This window comes from Grammomys surdaster, unplaced genomic scaffold (genome assembly GCF_004785775.1).
Source record: "Grammomys surdaster isolate TR1022 unplaced genomic scaffold, NIH_TR_1.0 125617, whole genome shotgun sequence".
NCBI classification, from domain to species: domain Eukaryota; kingdom Metazoa; phylum Chordata; class Mammalia; order Rodentia; family Muridae; genus Grammomys; species Grammomys surdaster.
The window spans coordinates 355,711-372,155 of record NW_021620459.1 but is presented as its reverse complement, the minus strand read 5'-3'; the positions used below and the strand labels follow the sequence as shown (position 1 = coordinate 372,155).

Here is a 16,445-nt window from a genome sequence, read left to right as displayed (position 1 = left end):
ATCTATCTATCTATCTATCTATCTATCTATCTATCATCTATTATCTATCTATCATCTATCTATCTATCTATCTATCTATCTATCTATCTATCTATCATCTGTCATCTATCATCTATCTATCTGTCTGTCTGTCTGTCTGTCTATCTATCTCATCTATCTATATGTTATCTAACAATCATCTATATACCTATTATCCATCCATCATTATATATCTACTCCTATTATCTATCTATGTATCCATCCATCCATTCATCCATCCATCCACCACCTATCCATCATCTATCCATCTATCATCTATCGATTATTTGTCTATTATCTATCATCTATGTATCCATCCATCCATCCATCCAGCTACCTAGAGCACTTGCCCATGCTACAGGGTATATGTGAGGGTCAGAGGACAATTCTCAGCAGTCAGTTCTCTTCTGCCACCTTATGGAATCTAGGATTGAACTCAGGTGGGCAGGCATGTGTACAACCACTTGTACTTGAGTTATCTGGCCAGCCCTGAACTTCCCCACTAGAGTTGGAACATTCTGCTGGTTACATAACCAGGCCAGCCAGGGCTATATAATGAGATCCTATCTCAACAAACAAACAAAACAAACAAAACAAAAAAGAAAGAAAGGAAGGAAGGAAGGAAGGAAGGAAGGAAGGAAGAAAGAAAGAAAGAAAGAAAGAAAGAAAGAAAGAAAGAAAGAAGGTTGTACTGTTCCAAAGCACAGACCTTTGCCTTCTGTGTCAACCGTCACTGTCCTGGGGATCTCATTGGTCTCCTCCTAGAAATGTCCACACAGCAATGCCCAGATTGACATCTTAGGCCAGGCCTTGACTCTGAACCTAGTTCCTATCCAGTTGTGTGGTAGCTCCATACCTCTAAAATGTCTGCTTCCCACTTAAAAATATCCTTCACTGAACTCCTAATTGTTTCCTAAAGTCTTCACCAATAGAGTTAATGACATCTCACTCTTTCCTGGAACATAATTTGGCCTTGATTTTTTTCCCACACCATATAGTCTACCAGCAGTTATTAAGATATAAATCATGAACTCAGTTGTCCACTTTTCATCCCCCTGCTACTTTTGTCCACACACACCACCATGTCCTGAAACAGCCTCTGCATTCCTTACTTCCATGTTTCTCCAAGTAAGACATTTCATGACTTGTGACAGGGCTGTGTTGATAAACCCGTCTTAAGGTGAACATATCAGGAGTGGAAAATGCCCTAAATACAACTATCTGTCGGCACAGTCCAGTTAAGTGTCTTAGCACACAGTGGAGCATCCATTGTCCTTGGTGATCTCAGGGCTGACTGTGAACTGCAGTTGCTGTTGCTGCCCAGCATCTTTGTGCGCACGCGCGCGCGCGCACACACGCGCGCGCGCACACACACACATACACACACACACACACACACACACACACACACACACAATCTTCCTGTGTAGCCAAGAATACCTTTAAATTCAAAATCCTTTTGACAGCCTCCTGAGTGCTGGTATGCATCACTATGCCTGGCTCCAGACTGTTCCTTTTAAACTTTTAAAACCAGTCTGTTCGTGTCTGTAATCTAATACCTTTCATTAGCTACCCAGCACACTCAGATTAAAAGCCCAAATCCTGCTGTGGCCTCTGAGATGCTCTGTATGTAATGAGATCACCCCTCTGCCCTCTGCTCTCTGACCTTATCCTCTGCCTCTCTTTCATCACACCTCCGTGGTACTGGTGCCGACCTGTCCACCTGGACCTGCAAACATCCTCCAGCTCTGCTGGGGGACATCTCTTCCAGACACCTTCAGGTTTTCTCCCTCACCTCCTGCAACCAACAGATAGTTGCTGATGGTGCTTTCAGATTTCCCTCCCTGTCCCCACCACTTCCTCTGTCTCAGCACTTCCACTAGTTGGCCGTCTTCCGGCTGCTGTAAGCTCAGAGCTAGAATGGTGCCTGGCACACAGCTGGCATGCCAGCACTCTGTGTATCTCCAGCAAACTGCTGTTGCTATTGTGCTAACCCCATAGGAAGTGCCACTGACCTTTATCTAGAGTTTGTCACTAGCATATGTCAGCTTTTTTTTTTTTTCGTTGTTGTCGTCAACAACTAACACTTATCAAGCTCTACTGTACAATGTGCCAAGATTACAAAGGTTCCCAGAGCATGGAGTTCATCCTGTCAAACAAGCGGAAAGTCTTTCCATTTTCCCCGCTTCCTTGCACAAAGCTACCTGAAATGTTCTGCATGCTGAGATAAGTGCCAGGTAGATCCAGTTACCATCTAGTGAACCTCCCTGTTCTCAGGATTAAGGTGGAGTGAGGTCCTGCTTGGGCGTGTCATTTTCTTCTAGGCACTGTCAGCCACTCTCATGCCTGCCAGCACCTGGAAGATCGGTTAACAAGGGAGTTTGCCTAGAGTCGGTCCCAGGGGGTGACTGTCTTGACACTTCTGTGTCCTTGGGCTCCATATCTAGAGATTTAACCAAACACGGACTGAAAATAACTGACAAAAAAGTGCCTAACTTAATGTGTGCAGACTTTTTCCTGTGGTTACCTTCTAAACCAGTGGTTCTGAACTTATGGGCCTCGGCCTCTTTGGGGTTGAATGACTCTGTCACAGGGATTGCCTAAGACCACCAGAAAACACAGATATTTGCCTTATGATTTACAACAGTTGCAAAATTACACTTATCACGTAGCAGTGAAAGAATGTTATGGCTGGGCAGGTCACCACAACATGAGGGACTGTATTAAAGGGTCACAGCATCAGGGGTGTAAACAATGTAATCCGACATTCCTGCACAGTAGCAGTTTCATTGTTTTGGTTGTATAAGTCGTTTATAGATGACCGAGGTGGGATCTACAGATGTGGGAGGATGGGCAAAGGTTCTGAGCAAATGCTGTGCCGTTTTAGGTAATGAACATGGCCACCCACTAGGACAGGGGCAGGAAGACCCGGAGCTAACTCCTCACTTATGCAGAGGGCCACTTCATTTGTTGTTTCTGTATTGTGACAGTTTCTGAGACGTTCCTTGTTCTTGGTGACCTTGACAATTTTGAAGAACACCAGGCAAGAAGTTGAATTTTGTTTATTCTCCTAATACTTTGCTCCTGATTAGACTGAGGCCATGGGGGAAGTGCTCAGAGGTCAAGGGTCATTCTCATTGCAGCATATCAAGGGAGTGAACAGTCGAGTGACTTACTGTGATTGACAGTGACCTTGAATGCCTGCTGAGGTCACGTTTCTCCAAGGCTGAGTTACTCCCTGTTTCCTTCCTTTCTGTACTTTTGAAAGTGTCTCTGCTTAAACTACACTTTGGGGTAGATGGAGGGTGTATTAGTCAGGGTTCAGATCTGATAGAATGACTATATATAAATATATATTGTACAAATGAATATACATTATGTTGTTTATATATTATATAATATATGGAAATATATGTTATATATAATATTATATCTATATAGTTTTTTAGAGTGGCTTATGGGCTGTGGCCCATCTAGTCCGACAATGGCTGTCTCCCAGTGGAACATCCACGAATCTGGTAGTTGTTTTGTCCGTGAGACTGGATGTCCCAGCAGGTCTTCACAGGTACCAGGATCCTGAAGAAGTAGGCTCTAATGCCGGTGAAGGGATGGACTTACCAATGAGTCGTAAGGGCAAGCAGGCAAAGAACAAACGCTTCCTTTTCCCATGTCCTTTGTATGGGATACCAACCAGCAGAAGGCATGGCCAAGATTAGAGGTGGATTTTCCCACCTCTAAGATCTGGATTAAAGGTGTGTGTTCCCACTTGAAGTGATTCAATTAAGGAAAGTCCTCACAGGTGTACCTAGCTTCTTGGGTTTTAGTTATTTCAGATAAAGTCAAATTGACAACCAAGAGCAGTCATCGAAGAGTGAGACTGCGTGTCTCTAAGAATGGTATGGCTGCATAAAATTATTGGAACTCTTCTGCAGGGTAATTTTATTTATTCATTCATTTCTATGTAATGAAAATTGGATTTCATATCCTTGGCTACTGAGCACTCTCTTAATGGCTGGACGCGTCCCTCTGACATGCTGGGCCTGGCAGGCATCAAGTTTAGCACCTCCAGGCTTTCTGCTGCTGCAGAATGCCCCAGGGTCATTTTTTTTATCTTGCTTGCTCAGTCCTAGAACTATTCATTTCTCCAAGATGTCCTGCTTCCTTTGATTGAAGAATGGGATTAGAAGCCAGTTTGGACCCTGGGAGTGTTCTAGACTTTCTTTGGATACATATCTTACTATGTATGTAGTCCATGCTGGCCCTGAACTCAGGACTTTCTTGGTCCCCTAGTTCTGGAATAAGAGGTTTGTTATATGTATGCCATGCTCCCAGATATGTTTTATAATTTTGTTTTTAGTCCTTTGGAAGCTGATGTTTTTGTCCTGTCGTCTTCTACAATAAGTCTGTAAGAGAGGGTAGAATACAGGGTGGAGACGTTTGCTCTGGTCTAAGCTCATCTGGTAGAGTACAGCCTAGCACAGAAGAAACTGTGGTTTTGCTTTAATACTGTATAAACTGGGGTGGTAGAACACGCCTGAAATCCCAGCGTTCCAGAGGTAGAAGCCAAGGAATCAGTTCAAGTTTTTCTTCAGCTCTCTGGCCAGCCTGTGCTGTTTCAGGAGACCTTGTCTGGAAGCAGGAAAAATAAAAGTTAGATCTTGGGATCTTCCCTTCTTAGGGAAGCTCACACCCATGCCCTCTGGTGTATCTTTTTTTAATTACTTCTCTTTCTCTTAACCCACATGCTTGGAGTGTATTTTAAAAATGTCTTATGATAAAAGCCCAACTCTTCTTTATAAAAACAAGACAAAAACCTAAAAAAAGAGTAAGGGCTCTTGCGTCAGACTCTGGGCTTCATCTCCTAGTCACAGCACAAGCAGCCAGGCTGGCATTAATTCCTGATGCCTTCCTTTCCTCAAATATAAAAGAGGAATTGATGGTATCTACTGTCTAGGGTTACTGTAAAGAATTAACAGAGATCAGACCTGCAGAATGTCTTATGACATCTGGCAGTTATTCCATCATCAAATGTGGTGATGGTGGCAGCCATTACCTGGGGTGGAGGGTGGACAGAGAAAATACAGTTGTCCCTCAGTATTCTGGAGTGACAGGTTCTAAGGTCCCCAGAAGGTATCAACATAGATGCTCAAGTATCTTATGTTAATTCTAGTGGTAGCATTTGCAGAGAAGTGACACACATCTTACTTTTAAATTTTTTTAGATTTCTTGTGCCACTCAATCCAACATAAGGGCTGTGTAAACAGGTGTCACACCGTACCATTTAAAAAAGGTGACAAGGAAAAATATGCAGTACAGCTGCAGCTTTACCCCTGGACATGCTTAATACAGGTGGAAGTGGGCAAACATTTAAGAGATCACATTATCAAGATACAAACTTTTCAGGTATTTATTAAATGTTGTAAGAGTGGGACCTTGTGGAAGGTGGTGGCATGCACACCTTTAATTCCAGCATTCTGGAGGCAGAGGCAGGTGGATCTCTGAGCTCAAGGTCAGCCTGGTCTATAGGATGAGTGAGTTACAAGATGGCCAGGGAGGGCTACATAGAAAAACTCTGTCTTAAAACCGAACTCCCACCACCCCACAAAAGAGTGGGCTGTGTGTAATCTTTATAGCTGCTTTATGAACACGAAGAGTGATGGGAGGGATTAATGACCTGAATCCTTTGTGGCTCTTCTCCCTAGTGGACTCATTGGTCGGAGCTGGGCTATGCTGTTTGCCAGTGGAGGCCTCAAGGTGAAACTCTATGACATTGAGCAACAGCAGATAACAAACGCCCTGGAAAACATCAGGTAGGTCTGGTTCGCACATCCGGAGGTAACGATGGCCCTGCTCCTCTCACTTCCTCTTACTCATCCGGTCCTCCAGGCTGTGACTGTAGTTGCCCATTTTTTATGGGACAGCTTTTGCAGTAACTCTGAGATAATAAAGGCCAGATTTAAGGTTCTCTGGCACAGAAAGAACATGAGTCCAGACCAGTGAAGGGACTCTTACTGTGAAGAGAGCCTTACACTGGCCAATGAGGGGGGAATGGAGGAACCAAATGTGAATGTTAGCCTTCAATCTCTTGTGGCGCCTCGGTAGTTATTTACATGTCTGTCAGGGTGGCAGTTATGCTGGCAGCCCTAGCTTTAAGCTTTTAGAGAACTTTTAGACTCATTGCAAAACTGGGCTGCTGCTTAAATACCCCAAACTTCCCAAAAGTCAGTGCTTCCCACCTTCAACATCCCTCTCCCGCTGGTAATTTATTATAATCAATCAAACTACCCTGATCCATCAGTGTCCCCCAGAGCATTGGCTGACATTAAGGTTCTGTCCTAGTGTTGTGCATTCTGTGAGTTGCTCTCATGTGTGGTATAACCACTGTTATAGGGCCATACCAAATAGTTCTACTGCCTGAAAATACTCTGTGCTCTGCCAGTTCATTACCCTTCCCTGGCAACCACTGATATTTTTATTGTCTCCATAATTAGTCTTTTTTTTTTTTTTTGAGAATGTTGTATAGTTGGGCTTGGGCAGTTTGTAGCTTTTTCCAAGTGGCATCTTTCACTTAGCAATGTGCATTTAAACTTCCTTCAGGTCTTAATGGCCTATCACATCTTAACACTGAATAATAGTCCATCGCCTAGACTATTCATTCACTTCCTGAAGAGTGAAGAATGAACTATTTATTCATGCTTGGAAGCGAGTTTTAGAAAATATAAATAAAGATGCTATAAAATATTCATGTGCAGATTAGTGTAGAGATGTTTCAATTCCTTTGAATAAATACCGAAGATCATGATTTTTCTGGTTTAAATGGCAAAAATATATTTAGCTTTATAAAGAGGAACTGTACTAACTTACAAAGTGGCTGTACTGTCTTTCACTCTTCCCAGGAATAAGTTGGAGCTCTCGATGCTCTGTACCTGAGCCAGCACTAGGTACAGCCAGTGTTCTGGGTCTTAGTGAGTCACAATAGGTGTCTAATGGTATCATCTTGGTTTTGGTCTGCTGATGGCATGTGACATGGGTCAACTTTCCCCATGATTTTTTACCATCCGTATATCCAGTCCTTCCTTTGGTGCTGAGGATTGAATCCAAGGCCCTGTCTGTGTGAACATGAGCTGCTCTACTGTTAAGTAGACTCAATTTCTTTCCTTCTTTCTATTAAAACATGTTTTTGGTTAAGGGGCGAACCCTAAAGATTTTTATTTGTGGTGCCTCCCAGGAACATAATAATTCTTGCTCAAAATCCATGTGAAGACTTTGTAAAGTGACTTTTCAGAAATTTGTTCCACCGTTTATCTGGGAGTAGAAGTCTTCAGGGAATATTTAACTACATTAGTACATCCCTCACCAGAATCTACTGATGCCCAAGTCCCTTGTAGAAATATAGCATAGGATCTATAGCAAACCTACCTTCCCCCCATAGCCTTTCTGTTATCTCGAGATGGGCTCATGATTCCCAGTGCAATGAAATGCTATGGCAGAAGTCATGCCATTGTTTAGGGACAGTGACAAGAAAACAGACTGTGCATGTTCTATACAGAGTAAAAATATTTTTTCTGATTATTTTCCATCTGCAGTTGGGTGGGCCTGAGGATGCAGAACCTGCAGACGGGAGGAACAGCAATATTTTATCAAAGTCACCTTCTATTCTCATACTCAGTAGTTTATATAAGAGCTTTGCAGACCTTGCTTTGGAAATGGTAGCTGGTAAAATTGTCCATTACCAGAGGTTTTAGGGTTAAAGCCTGGGTTTGGCTGCCCAACAACCTAAGCTCAGTAATGCACATGTTATAATGAAAAGCAGAGAAAGATTTATTCAGTGTGACCACATGGGGAAGAGGAACAAATAAAAAGAGTCTAGTGACCTGCATGTCTGTGTGTCTTTGGGGATCCTAACACAGGCTTAGGTTTAAACAGAAGGAATTGTTATGCATAACTGAGCAGTCCTGGTCTAGGTGTGGTCCCATCCATCACTGAACCTTTATTATCTAGCTTCTGGTCCTATAAGGTGGCCTGATGACCTAGCAGAATGATGACATCTCTTCTGGGAGCCAAGTTCCTCCCTGGGCTGGCATCAGGGCTTCAGCGCTTTCATGGCCTCAGTGTAAGGTTCCCAGGAAACTTTCATCTCCATTGTATCAATCGTCTGATTGCTAAGTGTAGAAACACAGGCACTTGACCTATGATATCTCCTCCCTGGGTGTGGTGGCTGTGTGCCTTGGTGTTGTATCCTTGGATGGTGACAGCTTTTCAGCAGGCCTAGGCTTGTCACTAGATTTCTGGTGATTGTGTTCGTGGTTGGTGGCCCTGGAGCTGAGTGACATTAACTTGTGTTGCTGTTGGCTGCAAGTCACCTGAAACTGCCAGAAGCTAATGTACCAGGAGCATGCTGCAGTAAGAATGATGGATCAGAGTCATTTGTGGCCCCGGTATTCATGGTGTTTACTTGACAGTTTTGTGGGGTGTGACCAGTGCAGGAGGTAGAGGCACCATAGGTTCAATGTGTGCATTTTGTTTACAGTGCTCCTCAGTTTTTAGTGTCACACAAGTTTTGTTAGCCACTGCAGATGACATTTCTTGTCTCAGAGCTTGGAATAGAAAAGGTTCTAGGTGTTAGTAGGTTTTAGAAGGGCCAAGTGGATGGCAGCTTCTAATGGGGAGAGGCCTTGCCCATACTGCTCTGCTTCTTTGTGTTGCCTGGTTCTGGGCAGGTGCTGGCTCTCAAAGCCCTTCAGAGGGAAGGGAACACTTTAAGGAGATAAACTGAAACCCACACTGCCTGCAGATCTAGAGGGTTGTTTCTTAGGATTTATAGCTTGCTGCATTCCTGTAAGTCCTCCAGAGTCTGGCACACCCTGGTGCAGGCTGTGGGGTCATCGTTTAACTGCCCACCCCAACTCCAACTCAGGTGTGAACTGGCTGTCTTGTGTGGCTCAAGCCCTGGTCTGTGACCACAGTCTTTGGGTGACATCTCTGACACCTACCTTTCTCTACTCTCTGGTCAGAGGGACTCATCTCTTAGGTTTTTTTTTTTTTTTTTTTTTATGGTTCAGGAGTTAATAAACCACTGGGAGTGATCTCTGAAACAAGGCAGCTGCCCTGTCCTGGCTCCTAGACAGCTGACGTTTCCAAACTCATGCCCTGCAGGTGACCCTGGTCTCGTGTTTTTACCTCACCAGCCTCCTTTCTGCCCTGGCCTATACTCCATCTTAAACTCTGTTTCCACCTGGATTCTTCTGGATTCTTCTGTTCTCCTGCTTGGGAACTGAGTGCTAGTTTTCTTAAACACCTTGGGCCATAACAGCTAGAATAGTGTGTGGGATGTGATGGTTCATGCCTGTGATTCCAGCATGTGGGAGGTGGAGGCAGGAGGATCGGGAATTAGAGGTCATGAGACACTGTCACAAAATAAAACCACTCTGAAATAGTGGACCATAAGTGTCCAGTCCGTTGGTATCCCACACCCTCTTCTTTATTGTTTTGAAGAACTGGGGATTGAACCTATGGCTCATGCGTGTGAGGCAAGCACTATTATGTTGGCCTCTTGAGGTGTACTTTGTGTTTTGTTTTGAGGCCGAGTCTCACTGTGTAGTCCAGGGTGGCCTTAGCCTCCCAAGCCCTGGGAATTCACGTGTGCATCAAGCCAGCACAAGGTGGCTTTCACAAGGTGGCTTTCGACTCTACCTTGGACTTGGACCTGGCCAGTGGGACATTATTAACCATGACTCAGCAGAAGCCTGGAAGTCACTGTGCATCAAGAGGCTGTCACTTGGGGTTGGGAAACCTTCCTCCACAGTTGCTCACTGTGACTCGGGGAACTCCCCAGTACCAGCTGCTACACAGAGGAGGGATGTAGCTTAGGCCAGCAGCCCCCAAATGGCATGGTCTGACTGTTGCTGTTTTAGAAAGCCCTGCTAGATGAATTCAGGTGAGCTGGACCTGAGGGCCAGAGAGCTCACCCTTCCCCTTGCTGGATGTGGCATTGGGTGAGCTAGCCAGAGCAGTACGGGAGTCTGCCCTGGTAGTCTGGGTTCGAGAGAGCTGCCAGGCGGACTGACTCGGCCACCACCCAGACCCAGATCCAGGGCTTTGAGTTGGCCCACCTCAACATCTACCTCATCTATGAGCTGCTAGAGCTTGTGAAGGAGCCAGTCCTACAGATCCAAAGCTGAAGGATCTCCATGACACAGGGCAACAACAGGATATCTGAGAGGAATCCTGGTAGGATACAGTACTGATGGTATAGCAGAAGCCAGGGGCCCTCAAACCAGACCCATAACTAATTGTAATAAACTTTTGCAAGTGATGATGTGTGGGCAGAGGTGTGTATACTGTGGGACACACTGTGACACACTACAGCTTCCTATGATGAGATATTTCCTACGCCTTACTAATTTTGTTTGTTTGGTTTTCATTTTCTTTTGGGGGAAGGTTGCAAGGGCAGAAGCCAGATACAAAGGGATGGGTGATGAGTGGGATTGGGGAGGGTGATATGAAACTCACAAAGAATAAATGAAAAGTTAAAACAAAATGGAAAAAAAAAAAACCTGGTCATGTTTAAAAAAAGAAAAAAAAGAGCCCTGCCAAGATGGCGGACCCAGGGACCTTGATGATATTTTCTCTTGGTGGAACTACTATGGCTGTTGGCTAGGTTTCTGTGGTCAGTAACCACTGACTTCAGGGCTTGGAGACTGCTGGCCTTGTGCTGCCAGGGGAACTCTCACTGTCCTAATCCATGTCACACAGGGACATTCTGTAAACAGATGGTGTTGTACAGCACATAGCCCCACCCATTTGTTTCAGGGGGTCTGTTGTTGCGTTCAGTCTGTACATGTATACACTCTGCTCACAGAGCCTAAAGTGCTGCTCCTCCGGTAGGAGAAACGAGCAGTGACGGAGGAGCACTGCAAGGCTGCTGGGGAGCCGGGAGGAGCACTGCAAGGCTGCTGGGGAGCTGGGAGGAGCACTGCAAGGCTGCTGGGGAGCCGGGAGGAGCACTGCAAGGCTGCTGGGGAGCTGGGAGGAGCACTGCAAGGCTGCTGGGGAGCTGGGAGGAGCACTGCAAGGCTGCTGGGGAGCTGGGAGGAGCACCGCAAGGCTGCTGGGGAGCTGGGAGGAGCACCGCAAGGCTGCTGGGGAGCTGGGACTTGTAGCTTGTGGATTGTGAGTGTTTGGAAAGGAGAAATTTGCACACAGATTTTTGAATGTACAACTCTAAGGAAGGAGAGGAAATATCATCATGTGACAGAAAAAAGGTGCTATATCTCTATAGATTGTCCATACACAAAACTTACGATATATTATCAGAAAGCATGAGTGTAAATATAGTTTAAAAAGTGTTTGGGGGGGGTTGGTTGTTTTGGGACAGTGTTTCAGGGTTTCTCTGTATAGCCCTGGCTGTCCTAGAACTTGCTCTGTAGATCAGGCTAGACTCAAACTCACAGAGATCTGCCTCCTCTGCCTCCCGAGCACTGTGACTAAAGCCATGGGCCACCACTGCCCGAGTATTTGTTTTTAAGAAAGCATAAATATAAGATATCATAGATGCATTCATGGTGGGATGACCTATCTAATTTTATTGATGAATAGTAAATAAAGTTTAAGTCAGTAGAGAGATAGGTGCAATCTAACCACCTAGAAGGACACACAGATCCAGGAGTAGTCTAAGGCCTGGTAGATTGCGGCTCACAGCCCCACGTTGTGGCTTCAGCTGGGTCGTTTACCCCAGTTATCTGGGTGTTCACAGATTCTGCGGTTACTTGGCTGTCACCGAGGCAGTCCAAACAATTGCTTCATTTCCTTTATTTGTTTTCCTACCCAAACTGAAATAGCATTAGTTGATCTGATTGGCATGTGAGGATCTGACATCTGAAAAGCTGGGGAGGAGTCAGAAAACTGTGTGACTGCTCTAGATGGTTGAGCTATAGGTGACTGTCCCTGTGCATCCTGAGGGCAGGGCTTCGGGTCAACCCTGTGTGCTTGGGTATGGGCATGATGACAGCTGGGTGTGGCTGAGGGGGCTTAGATGATGCGAAAGACGTGGGTTCTGGTGATGTAACTGGGGTGGAGATGCCGGTGCACACCTTTCATCCCAGTGCTTAGGAGGTGGAGGAAGGTGCATCTCTGAGTTTGAGGTTAGCCTGGTCTACATAACAAGTCCAAGACAGTCAGGGCTGTAAAGAAAGATACCGTGTTTAAAAAAAATGTGACTTGGGGCCAGGGAGACGGATTGATGGTTGAGAGAGCTTGCTACACCATACAACAAGAACATGTCTGCTGCCTTAGTGCCATGGTGGTATAGAGGCAGGACTGCAGGCTTATTAGCCTAGACAAAAAGCTGAGCTCTAGACCCTGCGTCCAAGAAATAAGGTGGAGTGGGAGAAGGACACTGTCACCCTCGCTGGCCTTCACACACCTGCATGGATGCACAGGCACGAATTAGAAAATCGGGGCTGGAGAGATGGCTCAGCAGTTAGGAGCACTGGCTGCTCTTTCAGAGGTCCTGAGTTCAATTCCCAGCAACCACACAGTGGCTCACAACCATCTGTGATGGGATCTGATGCCCTCTTCCGGTATGCGGGTGTACTTGCAGATAGAGCACTCATATACATAAATAAACAAATCTTTAAAAATTAGAGAATCAGTTTTTAAAAACAAATTTCAAAAGGAACGGTGTGACTCTTGCCTCACCGTTTTGATTCACATTGCTGTAGCAAAGCATTACAGACTGTCTATGTTATAAAGAGAAGAGACTCGCCATCTCACACTCTTAGAGCTGAAGATCCAGTGCTGGGTCGCTCTATTCAGGCTCTGGCAAGGCCTTTTGCCCATCACAGATGGCATCACACAGCAGGGGGACTTGGGAAGAGGTGGGGAGGCGTGCCAGTTGGATAGACAGGAACCAGGGAGGGGTGGGCTTGTTCTTTTTATAACTTTCTCTCACCCAAACTAGCCCAGTCCTGTGAAGCCTGTACCCATCACTTCATATCTGTGGGACCTCACCTCAGGAGGCCACGCCCACTAAAGGTCCTGCCACCTTTCATTACTATGAAAGTTTCCAGCCTGTGAGCCTTGTGGGACACATCCAAACTGTAGCAGTGTCCCTGTGCGTCTGACTGACTAGCAAGTGCCATTTTCATGAGTGGGCTGACACTACACTGTACATTTTGGTGAAACTGATTATCCTAGGACTTAAACAGAGCTCTCCTATTTTCCTGGCCTCTGAGTCCCAGGGGTGACACCAGCCTCTAAGGAAGACCCTTCTCAGAGCCCAAGAGAGAAGAGTGGACGTGAGAAGGCCCATTCCTGCCTGTCAGTCAGACCATGGACTTCCTGTGGGCAGCTGAGGCTCTTTCCTGTCTTTTGGTAGCACATTCAAACTTAGATGCCTCTCAGAGAATGTTCCGGATTCCCAGAGCTGGGTGGCTGGGTGGGTAGCAGGTGTGACTACTTGCTGGAAGGCCCTTGGCAAACGGCAGATAGTCTTTGACGGAAAGCCCTCGAGGTTTTAGAAAGCAGTGCGCTGGCAAAGAAGTCTGGTGTGCTTCTCGAGTTTAATTTCCAAGGGGTCATCCTGCCCACAGCAGCCGCATTTCTTTCCCATTGTCCTCACCTATTGAGACAGGTACTTTTTGTTTGTTTGAGAAAAGCGTCACTGTGTAGAGCAGGCTGTCTTGGAACTCGCCACATAAGCCAGGTAGTTCTGCATGCTTCTGCCTTCTAAGTGCTAGGATTAAAGACAAGAGTCCCTAGTTGATGCTTCCTTCCTCCCCCCCACCCCCCCCCCCACCCCCCCTCCCTCCCTCTCTCTCTCCCTCTCTCTCTTGACAGGGTCTCTCCATGTAGCCCTGGCTGTCCTGGAACTCACTCTGTAGACCAGGCTGGCCTCGAACTCAGAAATCTGCCTGCCTCTGACTCCCAAGTGCTGGGATTAAAGGCATGTGCCACCACTGCCCGGCCTAGTTGGTGATTTTTAATACAACGTCTAAAATAGAAATAAAGGGCAGTGAGATAGCTCATTTGGTAAAGGTGCTGCCAATCCTGACCATCTAAGTTCGATTCCTATGACTCTCATGGTGGAAGGAGAGAACAGATTTTGGCAAGCTGTCTTCTGACCTCCATATGCCACGATGGGGTATACATGTACTATGGCATGTATGTATATGCTCTCACATGTACATACAAATGTGTACACACACCAGATGAATGTATAAATAAGAAATAAATGTAAATTAAAAAGATTTTTTTTAAGTTAAAAAAAAACCCTTATTTCAGCTTATAGTGATAATTGTTTGCATACCCTTTTTCCCTGCTACGTTTTCAGGTTTTGAGACAATCTCCTGTTTCAGGCAGGCCTCAAACTTGCTGTGTATCTGAGAAAGATCCTGAACTAATCCAACCTCTGCTTTCCAAGTGCTGGTCCCACACCACAGGCTTGGCAAATAATTTTTATTCTGCATCATAGTGTTAGCCTGACATCTAGTGGTAGACTCAGTATATTGCAGTCCTTATTAACACTTCTTTAGGGTGGCCCTGTGGGAGGTGTGTGGGTTTAATCTCAGAGTACTATTACAAACAAACAAGCAAGCAGTAACCGAAGCTAGGGCATAAGAGGAAAAGGGGCTCATACACTGTCAGAGGAAATGTAAATTAATACAGTTTTTGAAAACTACTTTGGAGTTCTACCATATATGATCCAGGTATCCTGATTCTCAGAATATATCCAAAGGAAACACACCAAACAGATACCTGCTTGTCCTGTTTCCTGTGGCACCATGCTCAGTAACTAAGTTATGGAACCCGTGTAGGTGCACACAAAATGATGAATGCCTAAGGGAAATTTATGTGTACACTCAATAGAGTATTATACAGTTATGAAGAGGAAGGAAGTAATGTCATTAAGTGAAATAAACCCGTCATAGGAAGGCAAGTAGACACTACATGTTCTCTCATACATGGAAGCTGAAACTATGTCAACCTGAATGTACATTAGTGATTACTACAGGTGGTGAAGTGGGAACTGGGTGGAAAAGGTTGGACTTAGCTTTTGAACACAGTGCGTATTTGGAAGTATTACACTGACCCTCATGCATACAGTCAATATGCATTAATAAAAATATGTATAGGATCTCAATAATGGTCCCATTTTTTTCAGACGATTATATACATTCTCTACAAAGCATAAGACAAAACATATTTCAAGATATTCAACAAAAAACAAAAACTAATTTAAATGAAGGTAAATGCTGGCAAATGGCAAGGTTTGGGGAATGACAAATAGAGTCGTGTGGGCTTAGAGAGGACATGGGGACCTGCGTGACATTCTAAAACCACCTCCAAACTTCTCAAAGTAATCTCCCAGCAGAGGGGTGAGGTGTGGCCACCTGTCTCCCCAATGCTGGAACTTGTCTCTGTCTGTTTGGTGCCTGCCCAGGGAGGAAGAGCCTTGCAGATAAAACATTCCTATAGATTCATCGTCCCAGGTCTGATCTGCAAAGGCTGTGGCAGCTTCTTGCTGTTTTTCTGCTCCATAGAGGAGACATCTTTCAGAAGAGTGCAGAAGAGGGACCCCCCTTCTCTCATTCTTCCCTTCATTCTTTGTTTCTTTTTTTTTAATTCTTTTTTTTTTTTTCATGACAGGGTTTCTTTATGTAGCCCTGGCTGTCCTGGAAATCCCTCTGTAGACCAATCTGGCCTTAAATTCACAGAGATCCACCTGCCTCTGCCTCCTGGGTGCTAGGATTAAAGACATACACCCCTGCTCCCCCCTCACCCCCCACCTCTATATCTTACCTACTGGGATCCAGTTCTTTTGGAAGAAAGGCTGTCCATTTGCTTGGGTTGAGTGAAAAGATTTGAATACATATGGTAGGCCTTCAGAAACTTGAAGAAGATGCCTTTGAGCATATTTGAAAATTCCTTTCAGGATGAAACGAATGGGCTCGAGCATCTAAGATGCCATGTACAGCTGTGGTAGTGTAGCGCTTGCCTAGCATACAGGAGGCCCTGGGCTCTGTTCTCTGTAAAATAAACCAGTAAAGTAAGATACTGTCAGTTCAGTAGAGGCTGGGTTGTGTGAGGCAGGGTCATGACTCGGAGCAAGTTTTCGATTGTAATCACTTAAGGAGAACAGACTGCAGGATTGATGGATCAGTGACAGTTGGTGTGGGTAGTAGACAGTGGGTTGCTTGTTATTCTTTCTACTTCTTTACTTCAATTATGAGACAAGGTCTACTATGTAGCCCTGGCTGTCCTGGAACTCAGTCTATAGACCAAGCTGGCTTTGAACTCACAGAGATCTGCCTGCCTCTGCCTCCTAAGTGCTGGGATTATGGTCATGTGCCACTAACCTGGTCTATTTCTTGAAGTTTGAAAATAAAATCATTATGGAAAGTGACAGTAACCATATTAAATCTCTC

At 45.2% G+C, this 16,445-nt stretch overlaps 1 protein-coding gene across 1 annotated transcript in view; it reads left to right on the top strand.

The window, feature by feature from the left end:
- The window catches only part of Cryl1 (crystallin lambda 1), a 126,082-nt gene that overhangs the window by 9,927 nt on the left and 99,710 nt on the right, over positions 1-16,445 (top strand). Inside the window, exon 2 of the mRNA XM_028787211.1 lies at positions 5,721-5,828. Within this exon, the coding sequence (XP_028643044.1) occupies positions 5,721-5,828 (108 nt within the window). The remainder of the gene's footprint in view (positions 1-5,720; positions 5,829-16,445) is intronic.